Consider the following 19,071-nt stretch of genomic DNA (forward strand, 5'->3'; position numbering starts at 1 on the left):
CTTCGTGGTGTTGCAATTTTCACAAACGGGAGTGTACCTTTTCAACAAGTTTCCAAATCGTGCATGTAAATACATTGTTGTAATCCCCATTAAACACTGTTTATAATGCTGTAAAAGCACTTTTCTCAGTTCACAAGTTTTAGTATTACCCTACTAGATACAAATTCTCAAAATAATATCGAATACGTTTTCAACACAAATCACATCGTAACTCAAGCTATATGGATCGAAATGTGGCGAAACTTCATCCTCAAAGGTTTCAGACACAAATCTTTGTATTTCCACCGGCAGAGTGTAGCACAGCTCTCTACGCTAGATTTTAAGCCCCTGGTCCAATTTAAGCAGTGGTCCCATATAGACGGTCTTCCCCTAATCATTTTCAGAACTGAATTTAATGTGAAAAATACTTCGTATATCATGAATCAAAACATTAAATAAAACTGTGCACAATTGTATCTAAAAAAGCTCATAACATAAGTGGGGGGGGGGGGGGGGGTTCTATGCTGGGAAACAGTAAGGGTGCCATTTTTCTCTCCTTGTGTTTAATCTTTTCACCCCTGTGCACGTCCTTAGTTATGGGTGCCACTTCGGTTCCCTATTGGATGCCGCTGCTGCTACAAGTGTCACATCTGAAAAGTGCCAAATGTAACCCATAGTTCTTTAACAGTGCATGTGTGGTCTTTTCTACAAAGAAAAGGTATTTCCATGGGTTATAACTGATGTTTCTGAAACGGCTGCTGCTATTTTAGCAATTCTAAAATATGGAAGACTCTAAAATGACCAGGAAAAGTTGATAAATCAAATTGCAAACAGGAAGCTTTATTGCACCATATCGACGAGCCTTTAAATTTAAGTACGAGGAGAAATGTTTACCAAGATTTACGGGGTTATGATAACTATTCGCCGTTCCAGAACTTCTAACCTTATTATTATGGCATTTAATTTTTGTTTTTTTCTTAAAATTTAATTACATTCCTAAGCCTTTTCTTACTTCAAATAATGTGTGAACTACTGAAAATAAAGAGTGTCAACTACAAGATAGTTTCGTTGTTTCGTTTTTGCTGACCCAGTATCTTTTTATATTTATTTTGTCTTTTGTTAATTTTTTATTATTAGGGTGAAGTTACTCTAAGCAATGTTAACAAAGAAAAAATAAACCTTTAAAGTGTTATCTACTGTGGTTTTACCTTAATTTAAAAAAGAAAGAAAGAGAAAGAAAAAAAAGCCCCCAGATTTATGCACGTTTTTTAAAAATCAAACTTTGAGGACCCTGATTTAAAATGTTTCTGATATAAAAAGTAGTTATAATTGTTTAAAGTCATTTTAAAAGTGTAATCATATCAAATATTTCTCTTTAGCAATCCTTAAAACAATATTGCCTTTTCAGCCTTTTAAATAGGCTGAAATAAAAGTTACGCCGACGAGGATGGGATTCGAACCCACGCGGGCAGAGCCCAATGGATTAGCAGTCCATCGCCTTAACCACTCGGCCACTTCGTCTCTATCCGACGCGCTATCATCTAAGCCCACAGATAATTATCTTCTTTGAAATCACTTTTTTTTTTGTATTTGAGACCGTTGTTTTGATAATGAAATTTGAACTCTTTAAAGAATCAGTTTTTGTAAATAGTGAGCTGCCGATACTTTATCCCCTTATCTTTTATTTTCAATATCTTTTGGATGATGAGAACAATAAGAAAATTTGGCCTTTGTAGAAGAACGACTTTTAAAAAAGATTATACTATGCATAAACGATATTTAAAACTGACGATTGAAAGTCGAATTTTTGCGTTTGCAAAATATTTTTACCATGAAAAGAATGTTTTATCAAAGTATTTCCCAAAAAATAAACTGTAAACAGAATCATTATCACTGACTTAATATTTGAGTTTTTTTTATTTAGGACCTATATCTCACAGTTTTTTACATGGCACAGATCATACAAGAAATATCTAGCGTCACAGTTTACAGGACAAAGGCAAGGGCGAGAATTGAACCCGCAAACTCATTACTGCGCGCGGATAGATGACGGAGCAGGGAGCGTAATTTTTGTTTATTGAAAGCTACTATCCAAGTACACGTTCTTATGGCAGCAGAGAGACTTTCTTTATATTTTACTACCGATACTTCAAAAAAGCATTGACTATACTTCGATGGTAACGTTAGATCAGGTCCCAGAAATCCCGATCACTGAGCGGAGCCCTGAAACATGTGCTAAAGTGATTTCACTTAGAGAACACACTTCTAAAACGTTAGAGGAAATAGGCAAAATATGTGGAGTGAGTAAATCAATTGTCGGGAGGATATGGCTGTGGTTTAAGACAACAGGAAATGTTGGAATCAACCGTATTGGAAAAAAAGCCGAAAAAGATCAATTTAGGCTCATGACGACAAAAGTTTACACTCGAATGAGTGTTATGAATCCTCGATTAACTAGTTTTGATCTGTACAAGTAATTGGTGACAATTGATGTTGCAATTGCACCTTCAGCAGTGAGATACAGCTTTTAGAGATACTGCTTTTAGAACGTGGGCGGAGAGCATGTCTACCGTACAAGAAGCAGCTTCTCACGCCTCGTATGAAGAAAAAAAAGGTTAGAATGGGTACAGAAATATAAAACATGGACTGAGGAGGGCTGGGAAAAGGTTTTATTTTCTGTGGTTCAAGGATTTAGATCTAGGTTCGTGAGAAGGAGCAAAGGAGAACCTTTTCGTCCGCACCACATTAATCAAGCATCCACCCAAAAAGATGTTTTCGGGTTGTTTCTGCGTTTCAGGGATATAATCCTTTGTTTCCGTAGAAGGAATGATGAGCAGTGCCAGCTAAGAATCGATGTGGACCCAAAATGTGCTTCCAACCATGTCTAAACTTTGACCAAACGGAGATTACGTTTTTCAATAAGACGGCGCACATTGTCACACATTGAAGCAAATTTTTAATTTCTGCTCTAAAAACAAACTTAATGTACTTGGTTAGCCTGGAAACTCACCGGACTTAAATCCGATTGAAAATTTGTGGGCTATCGTTATGAAACGTCTTCATAAGTTTGACAGTACTACGACGGAAAAGCTAATTTCGTCCGTTTTCGACATATAGTATAATGACGTTGAAATTAAAACTGTATGTGCCAGTCTAGTACATTCTATGCCAAAACGTGTCTGTGATGTTCGTAAGTCTCGAGGATGTCATATTAATTATTAGTTTCAAATGTAATAATGAAAAACTTGAATAAACCTGACTTTTTTGAAAAAAAAAATGCATTTCCCAATTAATTGCCACAATACTGTATTAAAACTATACAACGCTCTGTAGGCATGAGTTTCAGAGACACCACTTTTAGCATTGTACAGTAAACTCCCGATTATCCGCGGAATAGGGTAGCACAGGAACCGCGGATAAGCGAAAACCGTAGATAATCCGACTAAAAGGTAAAAAACGATACTGCTGTACACAATAGCTAAAAAATATGAATGACACTCACATATACATTTAAATTAAAATTAAAAACGACAGCATTGAACATAAAAGTTAAAAAAACCTTTAATGAGACAGTTTAAAAAAATGTGAAAAGACCCGCGGATAATCCCACCGCCGATAATCGGGAGCCCCAAAACAGAATACTTGACGATGTTCTGCAACGTAAAATCATTTGACCAAAATTGTCCTGCAAGTACTTCAAGCATTGTATGCACAAGCAACCAACGTGACCTCTTCCACAAATCGGGAACCCTAAACCAAAATCGTTTCATTCAGGATGATTTTTTTTTTTTTGGAGTTTTTAAAACTTTACTATTGCTATGCATTTCTGTAGAACCTAAACCGATTGAGAATCTCCAAAAATATTTTATATGCTTTCTCAAATGCATAGAAAGAACAAAGATACAAAATTTTGTAAAAATCCGAACCTAGGTGTCAAACCACGTTTTCTTGGTTAATTTTACATATCATGAAGGAGCAAATAAAATGATTTTAATAAATAAATAAATTATTAAAATAATAAATAAAATGAGTCGAGTTAGGGTGGCATATAAAAAAGCACTTCAAAACTTTCTAAATAACTGAAATATTTTCAGGATGTGAAAGAATTGAAATCTCAAACAAGACATGCAGTTTGCGGCGATGGACGTATTTCAATGTTGTCATGTTTCCAAAACATGCGTTGGACGAAATTGCAGTGGTGAAGACCGGTTGGGAAAAATAAGGAAAAGGGGAAACAAAAACGCTAGGAAAATCAGAATCTTTTCAGATTTAGAATATGAAATTGCTGCAGAAAATCCGTAGAAATTGCCAATTTTCTACAAATATCTTCCAACTCAAGATAGAATTTCGCATATTCTGCTGATTTCCTTAAGTTCAAAGTAAATCTAAAGTTCCTGCAAATGACTTATTGAATTCAACGTTCTTAGCAAGCTTTCCGCCGAATTATAGTAATTTCTAAGAATTTTAGATTTTCTTCTAATTTAAAGAAATCTTCAGAATTTGCAAAATTCTATCTTGAATTGGAAGATATTTGCAGAAAATCTACAGTTCCTGCAAATTTGTGGTAGACATTTCACAGAAATCTGTAGAACTTCTGCAAAAAGCTTGTCTGAGTTTTCCTCTCACATTTGAACAGAATTGTTCTGCAGCACAGGCATGTGTTCTCCGTCGCAAATTTAGTAGTATTCTACTTTGGGGGATCGGGATTTTACTGTATTTTAGTTATTACTTTTCATTTGTGCTTTATTTTGACTACTAAAAAACCCTTGTTATTCATAGAATAGTGATTGTAAATAAATTGATAACAGCAGAAAATTTCCATGCATTTGATAAGTGATATTTGCAAAAACTTGCTTCATTTATGTCAATATGTCATGAACAATGAGGATAAAATCGGTCCTCTTTGCTCATGAATGGCATTATTTACTGTATACTTTCAAGCAATTTGTATCTATCATGCAACGTTAACTTTACTCTCATACTATGAAATAATGTTTCACTTCAGAGCAATATGGTTGAACTTGCCTGGTCTTGGAACAATTGTTTCTGTAACTACATTAGCTGGTTTACTGATATACTCAAAATACCACGATTGTGATCCAATAAAAACAAAACAAGTTAGCGCGCCTGATCAGGTAAGATTTATTTGAATTTAAACTACAGTACTGACATATATATACCTTATTTATCATATATATATTATTTTTAAGAGTTTTTTTTTTTAATTTCATTTTTTTATGGGTACACTATAACTTCCTTAATAACTCATCTAACTTCATAAGTAAGGCAAGACTTCACGGAATATTTTCATCGCTATCGGCTAAGAATAAGCAAACAAAGCACATTTATGCTGTTTTTCGCAAAATTACCTTTAAATAAAATGGGTTTTTGAATTCCCGCAGTCTAACGCGAAAATGCTTCCCACGGGTCAGCTACGTAGAGCAATTTTTATCTCTGATTGTGTTGATGGTTAAAATCAGTAATGCAAACGTTTGCTTTCAATGTTTAACAACGTTTAGCTTTTTTGCTCTTCATTTCTGTACCTCAGAGCCAGAAGGACGTAAGTCACATTACGGTAATTTTTCACGAGAGAGGGAAAACTTTTTTTTTCTGGGGCATGCAAAAGGGTGGGAAGCACGCTCTTCTAAACGTGGTAAAAAATTGAAATGGATTTTTTAAAAGAATTACGTTTACATGACCCGCTGTCGAATAGGCTTCTACATACAATGCACTAATAAACGGGTAATCGCAATTTTTGGACTTAACGTCCTTCTGGCCCTGAGCTAATATATGTAAATGCAACAAATAGCAGTCTAGTATTAATAAATCCTAAATATTAGAATGTCGGCAATGTGGGGCAAAGTGAAATAGTCCAGATGACTTTCCATTCTCAAAATGAACAAATTGAAAACTTGTTTGAAAAATTGCAGTACATAAAGAGAGAGCAATGTACTTTATAATAAACCTCGCATTGAAACATTTTTTTAAATTTTTGGCAGCAAAGAAAAAAAAAAGAGTGGAAAATGTTCACATTTTTTATGAGTGCTAGGTTAGTAATCTAGTGCTTAGAATATTGGCTTTAAAGCAATGTCGCAAGGATTAGTCCAGAACTTTTAAAGGTACTTAAGTTTGGCCTCACATGCCGTCTAAGTAACCAATATGATTAATAAATACTTTATATTATTGAAGATATTGGCGTCATCTGCCACAAAATTAAGTAACTGAAAGCGGTACACCGCATTTTGTGATACCAACTTTTTATCTCAGGTTCAGGGAGATTCACAAAGAAAAGTTTGTCCCGGTTCTCATCAACTTTAGTTTACATAATTAACATGGGTTACAGTTTTGAGTATTGTTATATTTTCAGTTGATTTCCTTTTGAACTATTATCTGTTTCATTGTTTGATTTTGATAACAGCATAAAATCTTTTCTTAGTTTTGGGATGTATTGAATAAAAAGTGAATTCCATAATTTTTAACCGACATTATGGATCGTTTATGAATAAATTAACAGATGGATGTGTTCTTATAGTTGCTGCCGCTTTATGTTATGGATGCTCTTGGGACAATGCCTTGCCTACCCGGTGTCTTCGTCGCTGGTATATTTAGCGGAGCAATAAGGTAATTATTAGAAATTTTAATTCAATGTTTTAATTTTAACATAAAGTTACTTTTCGAGAAAGCATTTTGATGTCTCAAAATGTTTCTTGCTGTGTCCATGAGAAGGTGGAGGCCCATAGCACAGAATGTGCTGTTGAAATTTTTAGGGGGGTTAACTCGAGAATCGTTTTAAACATTATTTGCGGGGCTTTTGTTCTGTGTCTGTGTACGTACGGGGGGGGGGGGGGGGTGCTACAGAGCATTTAAAAGGGATGTGCCGTCGACTTTGGGTGGAGGATGAGCACCCCTTTTGTGTCCAATGCGGTTATCTTGCTACAGTTGCTGATACATCAATCGGCATTATATCGACCTTTAATCGGTAACTGAGATTAGAACGCTTCGATTAATTAAGAATGAAATAATGATAAAAAAAAAAAAAAGGAGTTTGACAATGTGAAAACGTTGCGCTCGTGCTGCCATCTCGTATCTCGGTAAGGAATGCAATTTCAGTTTTATGAGGCGATCAATTAAAATTCGATTGGAGTTTATATTTGAGTTTTGAAATTTAAAATCATATTTTATGCATTGAACAAGTTTACGTTTTTTGGTAAATGAAATGGGATAAAATGGCAATTTTTTCCACTTAATTGTTTAGAGCTACAAGAATTACGAAAAGAGCTATGTACATCAAGAATTTTATGCATTTAAGGTCAAGAATCGAAATTAAATTTTAATCCAAAAGCAATGCAAATCATCTCAGCTAAGCAACGTTAAGAAAACAATTAAGTTATTTATGTTATTTTTTAAACTTGCAAATTAGATTTTGCATTTTTAAACCAATTATTGTATGGTAATGCTAGATTCAAACAAGATCGTTTATTTCCCTAACGATCAGCGTCGGATCTAGGGGGGGGGGGGGGGCAAACCGGGGTTCTTGCCCCGGGCGGCAGCTTCAGGGGGGCGGCAAATTCGAGTGGTGCTTCCGGCAGAAAAAAATTGTTTATTCTAAGAAATTCTGGGAAGTGCTCTAAGTAAAATAAAGTAATGCAAAAGGGTTTCATGCTTTCTCTTTTATTTTGCTGACAATTGAAGTTGACTTAGAGTTATTTATTTTCAAAAATAGGTGCATATTTTACAAAAGAAGTCGGCAAAACGGGACTGCGACAGCAAGCGACTCTTTACAGAGGCGTTTTTAGGTGCTTCAGAGGGAGATAAGTAAGGACTTATGGTGGGACTGAACCGGAATGCGCGTAATAACCACTCAAATAGATTCGCCCTCAGTAAAATTAAATAAAACCATGTTAAATATTTATTGTTTCCTCATTGATCAACTGACATCGTGTGTAGACTCCGTGCTACCACCTGTGGCGGCCGGGGCCGTAACCAAACTTTTGTTTCGGGGAGGGTTTTACCAAACACATTTGTTGATAAATCTTTATTATGAACAAAATGCATCCTTTAGAAAAGTTTTAAATATTTTTGGAGTGGGTTTGAACCCTATAAACCTCCCCCTTGTATACGGCCTTGATGGCGGCATATTTTAGGGTCGGCACATTTTACGATGTCAAGGTAAAATAAAAATACATACATATTCGCTTGGGATTGAAATTATGTCATGCTTAAAACCATACAAAAGTTTTTCCTTCAAAAATTTTCTGAAGCACTCTTTGGTTAGAAACTGGGAAGGGCTGAACCTGTAAATGTTGCTGGAGGCATTTAATTGGGGGGGGGGGGGGGATGCTAGTTTCAATATTTTTCAGTAGGAAGAAAAAACTTCGAAAAATACTGTTGAAGATATTTTCGCTAGCATTGATTCTATAAGAAAACATTATAAAAGTGTACAGTATCTGAGGCTTTCTTTTTTCCTCAGTTGCTCTGATTACGAGGTAAATTATAAAATAAAAGTGAAAACTTAGTCATAAAAATGTAATGTAGAAGAATAAATAAAATAATGCTTCATATTTGTTCTGACCTGAAATGCTCGATGGTGTAACCAAGAACGTTGTAGGGAATCGTGTGCAGGTTTTTATGGGTTTCCCTATAGGTTAATCAACCATAACCAATAAAAGTACAGGAAAGATAGTAGTTTTTTTCTGCTTTTGTGTATTGGGTTACAGCTTTGTAGATAATTTTCATGACATCTTGGTTAACCAAAACCAAGTTAGCTTAAAAAACCAAGTTAGCTTATTGCTTTGTGATAAAAAGACGCTTTCTCCCTCTTCTAGCCGTTACCATGCATAGAAAGTAAAAATGATTTCTCCATGCGCAATCTCTCATGGAAAAATTCGAAATGCCTGGCCGGCATCCATGACTTAGGAAGTATAAGTTTGAAAAGTGTTGATTTGGATTGAGCAAATTCAAAGCAGGGCATTTGGTTTCTTTTATGGAACTAGGGAACTGTTTGCTCTTAAGCCCCAGATAATTATTGACTCACGGAAATGCTTGGTCGTATGTTCACCAGTATCGGAATTAAAGTAGTGCGCATAGAGTAAAATTAGCATAACGGGAGGAGGGACCGGCGACAAAACTAGCATTGTGCACGTCTTCTCTCGTGGCAGCCCTGATTTTACAAACCCATGGTTTATGGTCCTTTAGTTCAAAAAAAAAAAAAAAAAGATAAAAACTATGATTACTAACAGGGGACGACTGTACACATATTCACATGTGTGATTTTTTTTCTGAAAAAAATGTCCTGAAAAACATTGCAAAGCTGAGAAAAATTTGGTAATTTTTGATGATTACTTAGATAAATTTGATGATCACTTAGAAAATGAAGAGGGACCAAATGCTCTCTTCGTAAAATTTTTTGGAATGAAATTCTAAAAACATATTTCTGGACATCCTTTACAATGTTAGAAAAATAGTCAGAATTCTGGAGCTGTTTCAGAATTTTTTTTACTATTAAAGTTTCAAAAGAGCAATTTTAAGATATTTTCTTTGAGAGTTCGGGAAGGGGATGGTCGCTCATCCAAAAAATTACAAGAAATTAAAATACTAAAAACACCATTTTAGGTTATTTTTTGTCAAATGAAGAAGAAAAGACAGGTAAACGGCTCTCCTATAGAAATATTTCGACATTGAAGTTTCACAAATGCAAATTGTAAACTATTTTTGATGACTTGAGGGAGGAAAGTGAAAGTAGGAGACCCTCCTGTAGGAAGAGACAGTCCGCTCCCCCTGCTCTCCTCTGGCTAGTAGTGGTTTTAGGCTTAGTTTTCTTTCAAAATTTTTAAAATTATATTTAAAAAAAATCCTTTGTTTGTAAGCTTACCGCGAGTCGGGAAAAATCTATTCGCTGGCCGTAGGTTAAAGATCCCTGATTTAGAGGGTGACCTGCTCCTTTGCAGCGAAAAAGCTGCAGGTGGCGAAAACTGGAAGATTAAAAGCAAAGCATTCGTATCTGAACAATGAACTCGATTTCGAAAAAAGGGGAGCGGGAGAAAATTTTAATTGCAATTTGTGTTACGGTATGCCTACTTTTTAACAAAAAAAATTATTCATAATGACATTTTTAGCACAAAATGAATTTGTAATCAATCTATATCGCACTTTACAGTTTATTAAAAATGCGAAAGTTCAACTTTATAGAAAAATTTAAAGCAAGATGGATGGATGTGTTGAGGGGGTGGGGGGCGGCATTTTGAGGTTTTGCCCCACCTCAGAAAATTCCTAGATCCGGCACTGATAACGATCTAATAACCTCGTTAACCTAAAAAGGGCCAATTTTTAGAAATGAAGTTAATATAACTTTTACTCCAACTATCAAGTGTTATTTAAAATCGCATTCGCTGTGAAAGAAATGGATGCCGTGATGATTATCTTTAAAAGAATTACTCAAAGGTGCGTAAGTAATTTAGGCTAAAATCTGCAAAAATCCGTGCTTTGAAGTGTTTTCTTGAAATACCCTCTAAGAATGAACATTTGAGGAGGAAAGATGGAAATATAACTTTCTTCTTTTTTTTTACAGTACTGTATCATCTGGGGTTAACTCTCTTGCTGCAGTTACTCTTGAAGATATTGTCAAGTCTTATATCAAACCTGATATATCGGAAAAGTGGGCTACAAGAATGGCTAAAATTTTAGGTACCTTTCATGGTTCAATGACCTTTATTGTTTTGATTCCGCTTTTCATTATTTATGCAGATGTACATGTACCTATTTATAGTCAAAGATTCGGGTTTTAACTATAGCTCTGATGTTTAGTTTTTTTTTTATGTATTTCCACATTTATTGGTCAGATGATGATAAGACGCAGTTTGTGCGTCTCAGCACTATCGGTACATACATCAACACAGCCCTAATATATAATTAAAAAAACATTATTTACTTCCGCTCGTGAATATGGTGCTCCCAATCTTCTAACTGACAAAAATATGTAATAAATTGAAAGAAATGCTTTAATTTGTCTAGACGGTTTAACACATGTCTACGAATTTTTGATGCACTTGTAGTTAATGAGTTTAAACATCACTCTTGTTAGGATAGAAATCCATAAATTAACTGTAAGATAATGATGAGATGTTCTGATAGTTATACATAGGTAATCGTATGATACGAAAGACTACATGGAAACTAGATTTTTGTTTTCAGTTCTTCTCGACAACTCGACAACAGCTCTTGTGCGTACATTATCTGACATTATCATCTGAAATGAATTCTTTTGTGTGAAAAACATATCAAAATGCACTTTTAAAGGAAGACCATTATATCTTCACAAAAAGACACAGAAATAAATTATTAGCGGATATTAATTTGTTATTTTTAGCTATTATAATGGTACTTTTTGTCATTTTATTTACACAGCATTTTTTTTTTCACTTAGCTTTGTCTTATGGCGTAGCCTGCATCATTCTGGTTGCGGTCGTGGAAAGATTGGGAGCAATCTTGCAGGTAAAAGGTTTTACATTGTCTATTGCGGCAAACTTTTATTTTTTCTTGATTTTCATATTATATGTTTAATAGTTCTTAATCTTACAGCTTAAATACTTGCTTTTTCAGTACTCTTATTTCATGTCATATGAAACTGACTCACAGTTGTTTAAAATTTACTACTTGAAAACAATGATTGGCCTTTTTACTATCAGTCTTTTAACTAACGTAGTGAAAAAGCTTGACCACGGAGAGATGGCGGATGATCTTGAAATGGAAACATCATTTATATTAGATTGAATCAGCCAGAAAGCTCCAAGTAATAAGAGGCGCGTTCTCGCTGATTTTATCAATTACAATATAATAACGAACAACCTATTAAAGTTTGACCACGGAGAGATGGTGGATGAGATTGAAGCGGAAATATCATTCATATCATTTGTAATAGATTGTTTGTTAGTATTTTGCAATAGATATGATTAGCGAGAACACTTCTTTTTCTACTCGGCGCTTTCTCGTTGATTCTATCTATTACAAATGATAGAAATGACGTTTCGGCTTCAAGGTCAACCGCCATCTCTCCGCGGTCAAGATTATGATACAAATAAGGATTCCGCTTCAAGGTCATCTGCCATCTCTCCGTGGTCAAACTTTGACTGAAATGAGGAGCTATTTATTATTTTGCTGTTTTCACATTGTGTTTAATTTATACTAAACGGAATATGATTTTTGAGTAATGATGCCTTTTGTTTTTAATGTCACTTGGAAGGAAGAAGTATAAGTTACAACACTGTAAGATGCTGTAGAGTTATTTACTAATTTATTTTAATTTTCAGCTCTCTCTTAGCGTTTTTGGTGTTATCGGCGGACCAGTTCTTGGAGTGTTTGCTTTAGGAATGTTTTTTCCGTGGGCCAACTTCAAGGTATCGTAAGATCCATCATTAATTAATGTACAATAATTTTATTCATTATTAAAGCTCAGTGTTTTCTTAACTCTCTTACCATCACAACGTTTGTTGTTAATTCACTGAACACCCCTGGAACTGGAGTTAAATGAATGTTTGAATGTTTTAGCAATTTCTTCTGATGTATTGTTAGGAAAAATTTTAATGAATTTATGCGCTTAACCATCTTAGAAACTTAAATTTAGCCACTATACTGGATGGTCTTACTTTGAAACACACTTTAAAGCACCATAACACATTAAAACAATGCTAAAACACATTCTGATTCGTGTTGTCACCTAGTGACAACATGATAAATCGTCTATTGAAGCTTATATATTTAAAAAAAGTTTGGAATAATTATTGGGTATGAGAACTATGTATCGTTATTTAGTGCTCTGAATGCATATAACCGAGATGTATTTATCAAAATAATTAAAAATAAAAAAATCATGGGTCACTTAAGTCCGCACTGATATTTAGCGTTATAAATGAAATTTATCGACAGTGCATTGTGGTTAAAACCATTAAAAATTAACATTATTTTTTTTTCAACAATGTAGACGTTGAGTTCAGCGAAATGGTAAACCAGTGTTGGGGGAAGATTTGAACTTAATGGGTTAACCATCTTTGAACGTCTTCTTGAATCGATTTTACACTAATCTGGTATACTTGAGGCAAGCTGAACTTAGCAGTTGGGGAAAGACTACTTAATGCAAACATACTTCCAATGATATAATAATAAAGATATAAATAATTTTAATAATTAAAAAATGAGTTTTATATTGCAAGCGTCTATTGAAATTTATGCATCTTAAAAAAAATAAATTAATTAAAAAAATAAAAACAGTACATTTTTATTCTTCATGAACTTAATCATTTTGAAAATTTATTGGTTTTCCATGATTCTCCTTCATGTTAGCTTTTATTCATAGGATGAGTATTAGTGTTGAAAACCTCCTTCAGATATATTTTGATTTATAACTGATTTATGACTTACAAAAGGTATTGCCAGATTATCTGTGTATATTTTTCTCAAAAAAAAAAAAAAAATGTAATATTAAATTAAGAACGATAAAAAGGGAATGTTGGTTGTCAAACCGCCCTCATCCCTCCAAGTGTTTTTTTGGTTCGTCCAAGTCAAACATTTTTATGATTTACAAAATACATTACGATGCACTTGTGTATAATAATTCTCAAAAATTTTTGGTACGGAAATTAGGTTATATGCAAAATATTTAAGAGAGAATCTAATATCCATCTAGAAACTGTCCATTGCCTTTTTCAAGGTAAACGCTTAACAACTTCTTGATTTATGTACTGAATGTACGTACACACATGTTTTAGTAAAAATATTTTTATGAGATATCGTTTTGTATTCTTAGGGAGCAATAACTGGATTAATAACTGGAATAATCGCTGTGCTTTGGATTGCGGTTGGAGCGTTTCTGAACAAAGCACCGAAAAATTTTGCCCCTTTCTCCGTTGAAGGCTGTCCAGATTTATATTACAATACGACCGGAACTATGTGGAATGAAACTTTACCTACAAGTATTCAATCATTGCCAAATAAGTAAGAACACAATTCAGCTTGTTTGTGCATTTAATTGTTTATATAATCCATTTAATTAAAACTATTAAGTATTTTCACTGATATAAATCATTTAAGTAAAACTATCAAGTAGTATCATTGATATAAACCATTCCAATAAAACTATCAAGTATTATCATCAATATAAACTATTTAAACTATTCATTTAGTAGCATGCTATTTGAAAATTTATTATATAAGTCATATCTTGCTTTATAAGTCAGTCTCCAAGTTTCGTAAGAAGAACAAACCACTAGCTTCACAATATGCTAATGATAAATAAAGTTTTGTCTTTTATTCATTTGCTAACGAAATAGTTTAATTTTGTTCAATCAATTTGTTGTTATTTATCGTTCAAAGTATTTTTAATAGAAAATACAAATTCTGATAGTTTAGCAAATGGTACCTAAATTTCTTAATAGGGTGAAGTGAAAATTTTTTTTTCTTCGAATTTCGAAATTCCTGGGGTCTCAAAAGTTGCTATTTAGCTTTAATACATCACCCCTAAATTTTTAGCCTCCTAGGATAATATCTTTAGGTTCCAAAATCGCCTCAAATATGTCCAAAAATGCAAAAAAAAAAAAAAAAATCGATTTTTTAAAAATGTTTTTACAAAATTGAAACTATATGATTTAAAAATATTTTGAGGGGGTAAATGTTAACTATTAGTAACATTGATATCTCATAAAAGTTTTACTTCAATAGAGTAATTTCTTTAAATTTCGAAAAAGCAGCAAAATAAACCAAAAATCGACCTGGTTTTTTTTCCCAATTTACACGATCTTCTAAAGCGAAAACAGGTGTGACATGGGTATTTATGAATGTCCGAAGTACAAATTGGTTCCTCCAAATTAATTTCACCTTAAAGTAATTGTTTTAAGAAAGACTTAATGGAAGACGTTGACGTGGGTACTTTTTCGTTAGTGGAGGCTCGTATGTTTCAATTTGCCAGTTTATGATTTTAGTGTAATCACGCCGGTTGAAGTTTAACTTGGGCACTTTAAACTGTCTAACCGGTGTAGCTGACTGTTCACTTAGCTGGTCTCTTATTGACAAAATCCTGCGGTAGGCCAGAACTTGAATAAGTCGTCTTTTATCAGTCAGCATTGATAATAATATATTCTCTGAGTGAGCAAAAAATGAATTACGTTGAATTACATTGTCCGTTCTAAAGCTGTTTGGCAAGTATCTGAAAAATGCGATCCTTCCACAGATATGAGTGCATCTACTAAACAAGAAGAGTGTGTCTTTATGAAAAACCAGACAGGAGCGTAAACTTTCATGACGTATGATCACAACGCGACCATATTTTTAGTCGGATTCTCAGTTGGAACATATAATCTTAAAGTCGAACGGCAGTCGTTACCACCGAGAATGCACTACAGGACCAGGTTTTCTATTGGCAATATTGGTTGAACAATATCCAGATGAAACGACTTCGCAAATTTTATACAAATATTATTGATCTGAGCTAATATCTCTTCCAGTCAAAATTGAAGGAAAATGCTCTAAGGATGCTGTTTTGATTTTTGAAGTTCACAAGTGGTAGATTTTCGCAGATTTTAATAGCTTTTCCGATAATTCCTGAAAAATTTGCTGGTCTATGTGTTGTTTCATCCAACTATGTCATTAAATGTCTCGATGAAAGTTCATTTGCGTGCAGCAGACAAAGCAACCACTGCAAGGGTTTATTTAGTTTTAACTCTAATCCACGTACAACGCCATTTGTCACACCAGTATTGATGTTAGTTCCGTTGCAACCAATGACAACTAAGTTGTCAAGTGTCCGCTCTTTATATGTGAAGAAATTAATAATGTTATGCTGTATAATTTCGCGGAAAGGTTATGTGACCAATATATTTTGAGCCTGGTTCTTGTACCATAGTTTTTCATGATGTATGACAAAAGAACAAAAAAATTTGCATTGCACGTTTTGTTGAAGATACCCTGATCCTGGCATATTCAAGTTCTGTCCTACCGCAGGATTTCGTCAATAAGATACCAGCTAAGCGAACAGTCAGCTACACCAGTAAGACAGTTTAAAGTGCTCAAGCTGTTCACAGCTGTCGAGATTACACAGAACTTCAAAAAAGTAATTACTTCAAGGTGAAATTAGTTGTTCATGTTGGGTGTTAGTTAAGTAGTTTTTAGGTTTTTTACGAACATGTATTCATGAGTAATGAAGTACCCAAATTCTTGGAAAGTGAGATAAAGCAATATTATGTTTTTATTTCCTAAATAATATTTTTTTTTCCATTTATAATGTTACAATAAATTATATAAATAAGAAATTAAATACATAACTTGTAAAAAACTTTAGATTTTTAGTTTAAATATTTATATTTTGTGCATTTAACCTATTTTTGCTTTCGAAGATCGTGTAAATTGGGAAGAAAAACAGGTCGATTTTTGGTTTATTTTGCTGCTTTTTGGAGATTTAAAGAAATTACTCTATTGAATTAAAACTTTTCTGAGATATTAATGTTATCAAGAGTTAACATTTAACTCTCAAACATTTTTAAAATCATATATTTTTAGTTTTATAAAAACATTTTAAAAAATCGATTTGTTTTTGCATTTTTGGTTTATTTTGCTGCTTTTTGGAAGTTTAAAGAAATTACTCTATTGAAGTAAAACTTTTATGAGATATTAATGTTACCAAGAATTACCCCCTCAGATAATTTTAAAATAATATATTTTTAATTTTGTAAATTTTCTTTTCAAAATTATCGATTTTTTTGCATTTTTGGACTTTTTTGGGGCGATTTTGGAACCTAAAGATATTATCCTAAGAGGCTAAAATTTTAGGGGTGATCTATTGATGATAAAAAGCAACTTGTGAGACTCCAGGTGTTTCGAAATTCGAAAAAAAAATTTCACTCCACCCTATTTCTTAATAACCATTAAGAACTACGAGTACAGAGTAATTTTAAACATAAATGGTTTTCCAATTTTCTACTTTCAGAAGTAAATGTAAGGCTTCGATAAATTCATTAATTTATGTTTCTCTTGCAGGAATGATATATTTTTCATGTATCGAATATCCTATATGTGGTACAGTGCAATTGGGTGTGCCTTAGTCATTATTATTGGTCTCATCATTAGCTTTTTAACAGGTAAAAATTTTTACGTTTGAGTTAAAACTTTTTAAAAGGTATTTTTTGTAAGTAACTTCACAATTATTTGAATATGTACAAAACTCGTGTTAAGCTAGAAAGGAATATCTCTTTTTTTTCTGTAAAAGCATTTCTTTATAACTAAGCATTATTTACGAAGTTTCTAATGCTTTGCACTTCATGTTTAACGAAATAAAAGTAGGTAATGCAAATATCAATTTCTAGAATAAAAAAAACATTTTTTTATGAAATGTGAAACAAATATTTATAAATATGCTCATTGTTAAAATTAATCTTTTTACGATGTTTCTTTTTCAAGCAAGCTCTGGCTCAAAATTTTGAGTGGATAAAATCTCTCTTAAAAGCAAATAATGTTACCGAAATAAGATTTTATCACTCAGAGTAAGAATTTCATATTGAATAAATTTTCAACGTGCGGCTTTAAGTATGTAGATTAATGTGGGGCAAGTGAATTAGCAAGTAAGAATAAAATGGAGAAATATTTATTGTTTTTAGCCTCACCTGTCTGGTAATCTTTTTAACATGTAGTACCAAATGTAGTCGATTCCAGTCAAGAAAAAGTTATTTCTGAAGATCAAAATGATAGATTTGATAATGCATGTAATTTTCAAAAATTGACACTGTAAATGTAATTGTAAATTGAAACTGTATTGTAATATTTTGTGGTAAATCAGAAATTACTTTTGATATTGTAACATGATGAAGTTGCCGTTACGAACATTTTGAATATTAATTGGAACCTACTAATACTCGGTGCAGTTATATATCTAGTTAAAAGTAAGCTTATTTTTGTCTTAAATGTCTCGTGCAATTAGGCAAGTGCATGCGGTGTTAAGTGGATGGGGCGAAGTGTAGTTCATATCGTTTATTTATTCAATAATTTGTTAAATCTCTTACGCATTCGTTTATTAATTAATTTGCATTCCTACACTTGATAATGTACTTATTTGTTCATTCATTCAGTTTTTTCGAAATTCACTCTTTTTTTTTCTCATGTATTGATAAAGCATTTTATTCATTTATTCGTTTAGTTTCATTATCCGTTTATTTCTTCATTCATTCCTTTATTTACTCATTCATTTAACCAAGTATATTTTTTTTAATCAACAAATAGAACTGATTTTATTAGAAAAATATTTTATTTTTCAATTTGCTCCATGAAAAAAAAAAGAAGACATTTTTCACTTTTTTTTTTGCTAAAAATAAAAAATGTCTCAATTCAAGTTTTATTATAAAACATATCATTTTTTTATGTACCGTAATTTTTGAAACAGATTTCCAATTTATTCATCTTGAATAAAGTAAATAATCTTAATTTATTTCACTTTGCCCTACATTTCCAGATTAGATTTAGAATAATAAAGTGCTTTCAAAAATTATAAAATGACAAAGATTTTAACAAAATGATGTTAAAATTTCGTAGATTTATTTTAAATTTTGAAAGCGCGTTGTTAGCAGAGTTATCGACGAAATGCTATCAATGCATTCTTCCGAAGCATAATTTAGAAAAATAAATATTTGTCCTGGTAAATATGAGATCTAGTTTAACTCTTTGTTGCTTATAATTTACAATTCTTTATTATGCACAATCGGTCAAACAGGAAACCTCGCAAATAAATATGAAATAAATATATGAATAAATAAATAAAAATATCCCAAAGAATTTCCGTTATCTCGAGAGTGCATTCAGTGTGCCACAGTTTGGTTTTGCTGCAGTGTGCGCTGAAAGATATGGTTGCAAATACCGGATCATTAGGAGGGGTAGTTTTCATTTTGTGTAAAAATAATTAGTCAAAATGATCTAGAATTCAAGCTCTAAGTTGCTAAGAAGAAGGAGACAAGTCCTTAAGGAAATTTCAAAACCCAAAAAAAAGGACTAATATTTATTGCATCTGATATGAGTTTAATATACTGTTTTTAGGTTTCTGAAAAACATTTGATTGAATTTTTT

The 19,071-nt window shown here is 32.8% G+C and overlaps 1 protein-coding gene and 1 non-coding gene across 2 annotated transcripts in view; one reads left to right on the forward strand and one right to left on the reverse strand.

Moving 5' to 3' along the window:
* LOC129218144 (sodium-coupled monocarboxylate transporter 1-like) overlaps positions 1-19,071 on the forward strand; it is a 74,937-nt gene that overhangs the window by 52,253 nt on the left and 3,613 nt on the right. Inside the window, exons 7-13 of the mRNA XM_054852357.1 lie at positions 4,985-5,114; positions 6,512-6,600; positions 10,547-10,662; positions 11,402-11,469; positions 12,285-12,371; positions 13,778-13,965; positions 16,999-17,099. Of these exons, the coding sequence (XP_054708332.1) occupies positions 4,985-5,114; positions 6,512-6,600; positions 10,547-10,662; positions 11,402-11,469; positions 12,285-12,371; positions 13,778-13,965; positions 16,999-17,099 (779 nt within the window). The remainder of the gene's footprint in view (positions 1-4,984; positions 5,115-6,511; positions 6,601-10,546; positions 10,663-11,401; positions 11,470-12,284; positions 12,372-13,777; positions 13,966-16,998; positions 17,100-19,071) is intronic.
* Trnas-gcu (transfer RNA serine (anticodon GCU)) lies at positions 1,419-1,500 on the reverse strand. Its single transcript has one exon. It is a non-coding gene; the product is annotated as a tRNA-Ser (tRNA).

Source organism: Uloborus diversus, chromosome 3, assembly GCF_026930045.1.
Source record: "Uloborus diversus isolate 005 chromosome 3, Udiv.v.3.1, whole genome shotgun sequence".
NCBI lineage: Eukaryota > Metazoa > Arthropoda > Arachnida > Araneae > Uloboridae > Uloborus > Uloborus diversus.